At 33.1% G+C, this 9,140-nt stretch overlaps 1 protein-coding gene across 3 annotated transcripts in view; it reads right to left on the reverse strand.

Annotated features, from left to right (window-relative positions):
* LOC110029088 (nitrilase-like protein 2) overlaps positions 1-3,826 on the reverse strand; it is a gene marked incomplete at its 5' end in the record, with an annotated part of 32,146 nt that extends 28,320 nt beyond the window's left edge. For all 3 annotated transcript variants that reach the window (XR_002294485.1, XM_020731212.1, XM_020731213.1), the window contains 2 exon segments: positions 477-535; positions 3,698-3,826. Coding sequence is in view for 2 of the 3 variants with exons in the window: in XM_020731212.1 (XP_020586871.1) it covers positions 477-535; positions 3,698-3,826 (188 nt within the window).
* Positions 3,827-9,140: the final 5,314 nt, after the last annotated feature.

The following is a 9,140-nucleotide window of genomic DNA, read 5'->3' on the forward strand; positions in this document are numbered from 1 at the left end:
ATATATATATATATATATATATATATATAAATTAAAACGTTCTTCGGAAGCGGGTGACAGGACTTCACTTCCAGCCACCGACAGCTTCTTACGGACAACTTTTGAACAAATCACCCGCCAATTTCTAACTTTCCCCCTTTTAGCGCCGACACTCCTCAGCAACCGCTGCTTTCACACCTTGCCCTAACAATGTTTTTGTGTTTGTGTCGTGTTTTCCTATTTCAAGTGTCGTTGATTGTAACTTTTTTGCTTTTGCGTAATAATATTTGCTTCCCTATATTGGGTTTTGGGTTAACTCCGGTATAAATTACACAAAAGCTGATGCAATGACTAGGCAGAAAAGTTGAATCTCAATTATGCTGATATTGCTGAAGATATTTCACATATTGACAATTTGAATGATGGATTAAATTGGATAGATAACAAAAGAGACCACCATTCAGTTTATATCTGTCAGTATATGATGGTACCAATACCTGCCGTTGTAAAACTACCCTCCTTGTAAACCATATTGCCAGGAACATCCACATCAAACCTGCAGATAGCAGGAAAGAGTTATATTCTGGTTATTTATATGTGACATGAATACAACAACAACAACAAAGTCTGAATCCCACTACGTGGGGTCGGCTACATTAATCTTTTTTCTCCATTCCGACTAGTTTAGTGTCATATTTTCATTTAGTTCTAGTAAATTAAGATCATTTTTTATACAATAAGCCCAAGTCTTCCTAGGTCTACCTCTGTTTTTCTTAACACAAGTCAAATCTAAAACATCTACTCTCCTAATCGGATTCTACTCTACTCTCCTAATCGGATCATCAGATGGTCGAAGTTTAATGAAATGGGCTTATTCTATGTGACATGAATAAAAAAAAAATTAAGATTGATTAGAAACGATAGATCATAGCAACAGGAAATGGGAATTTTATTCACAGAGCATAAATGCGTCAGATCTGTATTTATATGCAAAATATACTCGTGAATGTTACAAATAGTTGACAGCAGTACAAGCTCTATACCTTCACACAATCAAAGCACACATACTTTGCAATAAGAGGTAAGAGTAACAACAGTTAGCAGGTTAAAAAAATTTAACTTTGCAAAAGCTAGTCAAAATATATACAACAAATTTACTATATATCGAGGTTCAGTTAGATGGGCTTCATTTAATATAAAGATTTGAGAATAGAAGCCTGAATTCAAAATTAGTTAGATGGGCTTCATTTAAAAATAAAGATTTGAGAATAGAAGCCTGAATTCAAAATTAGTTCAATAATATAGTATATACAACAACAACAAGAAGCCTTTATCACACCAAGTGGGGTCGGCTACATGATCCTTTTTCTCCATTGTGCCCTAACGAGTGTCATATTTTCACTTAATTCTATAAATTAAGATAACTTTTATACAACATGACAAGGTCTTTTTAGGCCTACCTCTACGTTTCATAACATAAGTCGAATCTAGAACATCTCTCCTAACTGGACCATCCGATGGTCGAAGTTTAATGTGACTAAACCATCTAAGATGACTCTATATAATCTTGTCTGCCACTAGAGCTACACCTATCCTTTGATGGATATATTTGTTTCGCATTTTGTTTCTCAGTTTAATTTCACTCATCCACCTAATCATCCTCATCTCAGCAACACTTAACTTAGTTTTATGCTACTTTTTAATTGGCCAACATTTTGCGTCATAAAGCATTGCATATCTCACCATCATCTTATAAAATTTTCCTGTCAGGCCTAAGAAGTACTTTTTTATCACATAATAGGTTTGATGCATTCCTCCACTTCAACCATCCAACTTGAGTTAGATTAATAACAACCCCATCTATATCACCAGCACTTTGAACAATAGACCCAAGATATCTAAAATGTTCATTCCATTTAATGATTTGGTCACCATTGTTACAACTCTATCAACTACTATTACTAAAATTATATTCCTTATATTCAGTTTAGATATACTCAAACAAAGGCCTTTAGACTCTAAAGTAGACCTCCATAATTCAAAATTTTCTTAAACACTTTATCTAGTCTTATCCACAAGAAGGATTTCATCAGCGAAAAGCATATACGGGGGTACAACTTCCTATAAATGTCCAGTAAGAGCATCCATAACTAAAGCAAAAAGACATGGGCTTAAACCTAATCCCTGATCTAATCCAACTGAAATAGAAAAATACATCGTCAATCCTCCTATCCAAACACAAAGTAACAGCTTTAGTATGCATATATTTAATGACTTGAATAAAAGTCATATCAACACTTTTCTTTTCTAGAAATCTCCAAAGAACTTCTCTTGGAACCTTATTGTAAACTTTTCTAAATCAATAAAAATCATATGTACATCCACCTTACTCTCTCTATACTTCTCCATCAAATCTCAATAATGTATAGGTTCCATAGTAGAATTGTCTAGCATAAATTCAAATTGATTATGAGAAATCTTTGTATCGATTCTTAACCTATGTTCAATTACTCTCTCATTATTTTATTGTATGACACATTAACTTAATTTCTCTATAATTTGTGTACTCTTGTGCGTCCTCTTTATTCATAAAAATGGGGACCAAAAAACTCTCTCTTTTTAGTTTTAAAAATAATATTAAAAATTTTAGAAAGCTAAGAAATTCTCATATCTCTTAAATATTTCCATACTTCTACTCGAATACCATCAGGTCCTACTAATTTTGAGGCTTCATTAATTACAAGAAATAATGACACACTTGAACATAGTACAATCAAATGAGATATTCCACATAAATTTCACTACCTAAAATTTTTTCCAAGATTTTATGAGATTAAGAAAAAAAATTAAAAATCAATGTTTTTTTTATTTTCAAGAATCTTGTTTCTCCTAAATACATTGGATTTTATTTTAGAGGCAACAACACTGTGATGTACATTTACGAAAAACACATAAAACATATTTAAGATCAAAAGGAATTTGATTTACAACTCCAAGTCCAACCTCACATAAGATTATTTCAAGCAAGCTGGCTAAATTTACATCAGGATTTAAAATTATATGCTCGACTATTGAAGCAATTTCTATCAGTGAGACAATGCCTAAGACTCAAAATCAATATATTGCACAAATAAAAAGTAATATACTAATAGCATAGTATGAAGTAAAAAGTGATAAATTAACATCCTCATAACAAATTCAGAAGTGCCATAGAGACAATAAAGTAAGATAATATAGTCACACATCTCATGGCAAAAAATTCCCCCGAGAGAAGCTTGGCATGTGTGAGACATGTAGGTGAGGGAGAGAATAAACTAAAAATAGAGGTTTCACTCAACATACTTTATTTCTATTGGTTTTCTAAAAAAATAAAATACTTATTAAATGATATGAGGCGCCTCATAAATATTGAGAGGGAGGGCATCCTCACATGTGACGCCACAAGGTGCAAGCCTCATGGTGAAAAAGCGATGAGGCATGTCATGTATTACAAAATTTTAAACCACAGGTTACATGAAAATTCTCTCTTTGCCAATAGGATGATCAAACCAAAATCCAACGAAAGATTTATTGAGATTAAACATCATGACTCCGGTTGATAAAAGTGTTAGTGGCCTCAAACATAATCATTATAATTTGATAATGGCTAGGCCAGCCTTCCTAGCTAAGGTTAATTGAGTTGCAAAATGAGTGTATAAGTAGTAAAATGATGCCTTACAAATGTATCTTTCGGTAAGTGTTTCTAATGTTCCCAGCATCATCCACTAAAACATGTGTATTATGTTGGTGAGCATCATCAGGTCCTTTCTCCTGAAAGCCACCAAGTGATAGCCAAATATTTGATTCCCTGTCATCATCATAAGAAAAATTAGACTAACATAATAGTAAAACAGCTAGATGGAAAAAAAAATGAAGGATTCTTGTAGAAAATGCAAAAATGTCTCTTTTGGCTCTTCTCATACAACCTTTATGTATCCTTTTCTAATTCAGTAAAATTAGCCCCTGGGCTTTTTAGGGTTTAGGGTTTATATCAATGAGCTCCAGTTTATTATGCAGCTTAGAAAACTGTTGTGAACTCAAAGACGTAAATATATCAAATAATTGTTCTGACTAGGACACATAAAGAATAACAATATTCTTTGATAACAGTGCAATCTAAATTAAATGATCATCAATCTCAACGCATTTATTCTTAATAGAACATGGAATTATTAGCAATGTGCATAGCAGCGCGATCACAAAATTCAAAACTATGGGTATTTCAATTGGAAAGTCAACTTCTCACAAGTGAATTTTAGCCATCATCTCACAAATAGTGTCATGGATTCATATTATGCTTTAAAACTTGATCTAACCCATTTTTTGTTTCTTATACTTCCATGAGACCAAGTTGCCAATCACAAAAAGTTAATACAAAGATTTAAACTTTCTATCATCAACTAATCTAGCAGAATCAACATCAGAGAAAGTTTCCATATTGTGATATCCATTGTTCGTGTATGATAGTTCTTTTAGTTGTGATTTACTAATATTTTATAGATATGTATAATAGCATCTTTATGTTTCTATTTAGGAGTTTGCATATGTTAATTTAAAACCTTATAATAAAGAAATAATAGATCTCGAGACAACAAAATAGATCAATTTTCCAACCAACAACTAAAAATGAAAAAGAGATTCTAACATTTTTTCTTTATTTGCAACATTGTAAGTGTGAATGGAAATGTCAACATGTTTACAACCTAACAATCTAGTTTTTGCAAAAAGTTCAATGGCATATATCTTTGAGCCAACTAAGAATTTAGAACTAGTATTTAAATTTGTACATTTAAAGGCATGCCTTAGCATTATTTGAGAAAAAAGGAGGTGTACATCTCATGTCTGCTAAAAGAGTGTACACCTCTATGGGGGTGAGGCACACTTGTGCTATTTTGAGGAGACTTGGCCTCAAAAAATAGGGTCATTTAAAAATTTTAATTCATAAACCTAATATATAAAATTAAACATACTGGCTATTTTGTCATTTACATAAACATAAACCAAATAAAGCATAACTGCTCAACCTCAAGACTCACAAACCAAGCTGCAAGTTGTAGAAACCTTCACAAATTTTAATTCACAAACCTAATATATAGAATTAAACATATTGGCTATTTTGTCATTTATTTAGACATAAACCAAATAAAGCATAACTGCTCAACCTCAAGCCTCACAAACCAAGCTGCAAGTTGTAGGAACACTCACAATCAGACACCTAACCTTACCACTAAACTTCCCCCCATTGCTATCTCGTCAATGCGCCGTTGTTGTTGTTGCAACACACTGCCGCAATACCATAGCTACCATAACACCTCTACTCTTATTGTTTGGGGTCCCTCTCCTTTTTAATTCTCTGCATTATGCTTATTTATTTTATTTATTTGTTGTTTTTTTTATCATTTGTATTTCTTATTATCTGTTTTGAATGAAGTCCCTATTTTGAATGAACTACACAATATATGGTAATTTTCAAATGGATACAAATTCTGAGAAGAACTTAATGGGAAATAGAAAAGTCGTACCGTTAAAGCAAAATAGGGACTTCATTTATTTTGAAGTGCAATTGTGAAGAGTGAGAAGTCTTACATTTATTTTAAATACAACTATCGTGATAAAGTAATTAAAAGTATTGTGACTAAGACCAAAAAAATTCTTCTTGATTCTCAAGAAAAGTAGCATCATGTACCAAACTACTTCGAGTGAAAGGAGAGATTTGTACATATATTTGTTCATACAAAGAAAAGAAATTGCATGACTTCCTTGAAGATAAACTAATTGAATTATTTTATGCACAACGGGAGATTAAAAAGAAGAACATTCGATGAATATAGTTTTGAAGGATGATGAAAATCCATCATTGAGTAATGTTGTGCCATCATATGACAAATGGTTAGTGGAAGTTGAAAATAAAGTTATACCACCATCACAATTACAAGAGGAATATCTCAATGTTAAATTCTTTGATGAAGGAACTAAACCAACACAAATCAACATGGACGTAATAAAATTTATGTCATATAAATTAATCAAAAATATAACCACTATTTTATAATTTAATTAATGTTCTAATTGATTTATATAAACAAAAAAAAGAGGAAGATAAATGAAATTGAAGATGAAAAAAAAATTAAAAAATGTTAACAATACTGAGGATAAGAGATGAGAGATGAGAGATGAGAGATGAGATGAGAGAAAGTAATTAACTATAACAAAAAATTCACCGAAGACCATCTACATGATGAGAGGCGTGAAACTTTTGAATTCATAATGATCAAAAAAAAAAATTATTTTAACATGACAGTGGAAGACACTTTTTATTTAGTGCTTGTAATCTTCTATAACTTTTAATGATTTTACTTTTGACTCTAATGATTTCAGTTTCATTATAGGAAAGCTTGGATTTACTCGCCTAAACTTTTTTCGACCGATAAATTTGTGGTTGATTCTACGGATGAATACCTAATGAGATTGTTGTTGATATTGTGACTAAAATTTTAGTCACAAATACTTACTGGCAGACTAGCGGTTGAATTTTCAGTCTATAAAAGAACTCACTTAAATGCGACTGATTTAGCAGTTGAATTAAGTCAAGAAAAATTATAGGCTGATAGTTCAATCGGTAATCGACCGCAAAGTCTAATTAAATCCAAACCAACAGCCCGAAACCCTAAATTCTCCCATTTAGCCTCTCTGTTCTCCCTCAGCTTCGGTGTTCTCCCAAACCTGTTTCCCTCCGTGATGACAGTTCTTGGTGGCGCTCAGCATAAACTCAGTGGTGCTCGGTGGCAGCTTGGTTCCTACTCTAGGTAACGAGCTAAGGTACACTGAACTGATGCCTTTATGGGTGGTCAGTTAGGATTTTCTAGTGAAATTCAATGTTTGAGCTTAGGGTTCAGTTTTGTAAATAGCAATGTTCTAAGTGCTATGTATGTAATTTCAATTTTCACATAGGATGTTCAAATAGCCAGCACCTTTAATTTGATTTTGAATGAAATATGATGCATTTAGTTTTATAAATAGCAAACTTCCTATGTTTTTTTATATCTATAACATAAACATTAATTCTGACATATACAAACCACCTTAAGTATGTATGAAAAGTTGTATTTTAATTTTAAAAATATTAGGGTGGTGGTATTTTTAATGTGATATTAAATATTTGAGTATGATATAAATTTTAAAAAATAGACTTATGTGTTAGATATGTAAATACACGAGAATTGCATGGTATGTATGTAAATGTCTCATTTCTCATAGAAAATTTCATACACTCAAGCAGTACTTTAATTTGGTCATTAGCTAGCTAGTGAGAGACTACACATCTTAGGATAACCTACAAAACATCTCAAGATGGTGTCCCAAGATCTTCCTAGATTATAGAAAAGTCGGATCATAAGAGCTTGATCTTGGTAATTTGTTAACTTATTAAGGAAGCTCATGAGGCACTTATCGAGCCGAGCATGAGTTGGCTGATGAGTAAGCTTGGCTCATGAATCACTTTGATTACAGTTATACATGAAAATTTATATTTAACTTCTAAATATAAAAATGTGATACATTTGATCAGATATGAAAATATTTGATGTTACTTGTGTATTTACCTATCTAAGATGTCACCTTCAATTGTTACGTCTATACTTATGTATAAAACATTTTATTTAATGATGTGTTTATCCTTATACATGTAGGGAGTCAATATATATTCAAAATTTAAGATCATGAAGGTATAATAGATTGTAGTCAAAAAGAAAATGACTCACTAAAGATTTTATAAATGGTGTTGAAAGTGTTGTGTTAGCAGCATCACAACTTCATAATTACCTTTCAAAGGGTAAGTTTTGATGCACCTATTCAAAGCCAAGGATCAAATCTTTCTAACACCAGATGAAGTCAAGTTGGATTTGTATGAAAGAGAATGTTAACTCAATTACTGGTATTGGACTGAACATGGACAGTATGAACTACCTGTTGAATATGATCAGGCTGATGCTTCATCAAGCTCTGTCCCTACAAGTGAATATGATCCTACCAGATTTGATGAAATGGTATTTGATGCGACCAATGATCGTTTTAATGAGCAAGTGGGATGCCGCACAACAATAAAACAGCAAAACCCAAAAATTCTTTGAATTATTGAATGTCGCACAACAACCGTTGTGGGTGGGTTACACCACACACTCTTAGCTATTAGTGACTCTTAGGATATTAAGTGTTAAATCAGGCTATAATATGCCTAGAGAATGTTTTAACTAGATTGTAGGGCTATTGAAGAGGCAGACCTAAAGAAAAAATCAATATCATAGAACATCTATAGAACAAAGAAATTGGTGTCGAAGTTAGGGCTGACATCAGCATGTTGTACCATCGGGTTGACGCAATTGAGACAATGTCAGTTTTCTGGTACTAAAAGATTCAAACTGTTGTTGAACTCATTTTTAGTGAGGTCTTAGTCTCCTACTCTTAGAACCTAGGATCTAGCTTTATGAGTTCTTATTGACTATCCTAGCGGACTAGCAATGGAGCCTACCTCTCGTAGAACTTCAAGCCACTTCTTGACTCATTTTTGTGAAGAACTCGCATGAGTGGTTCCAAGCACTCAACTTCTAGCTGCAAGGGCTAAGGACCAACATGTAGAGGGCCCGAAAATGAGTTCTTATAGGATCAAACGTCCTTAGGTGAACCCTTTGTGACTCGATTATTCACGAACGCCGCAATTCACACACTCACTGCACCACAAACGATTTTGGCTTAAATTGACTCGCCCGCCGGCAAACTCGTCCGAACGACCCCGGATGACAAAACAGACCGCGCCGACGCGTCCAGAACGTCAACTTTAGCTAAGAAGGACACTCATATTGTTGTGGTTCCACACTCGCGCGAACTGCACGGATATCAATGCACCTTTTTTTAGCGGTGTGCGGGCCCAGGCTTAACTCAGGTCGGACTCGAGTTTGATTCAGGCTGGACTCGGGCTAGGCACCAGCTGACCTAAATTTGAAATTCAAATTTCAAAATTCAAATGGATTATTTAATTTTTGTCTTAATTAAAATTAATTCAGGAGTTAATTATTTCCATTTAATCCTTCCCCCCATTTGGAAACCATTTATTTCCTGCCCCTGCA

This window comes from Phalaenopsis equestris, unplaced genomic scaffold, assembly GCF_001263595.1.
Source record: "Phalaenopsis equestris unplaced genomic scaffold, ASM126359v1 Scaffold000547, whole genome shotgun sequence".
Classification (NCBI taxonomy): Eukaryota; Viridiplantae; Streptophyta; class Magnoliopsida; order Asparagales; family Orchidaceae; genus Phalaenopsis; species Phalaenopsis equestris.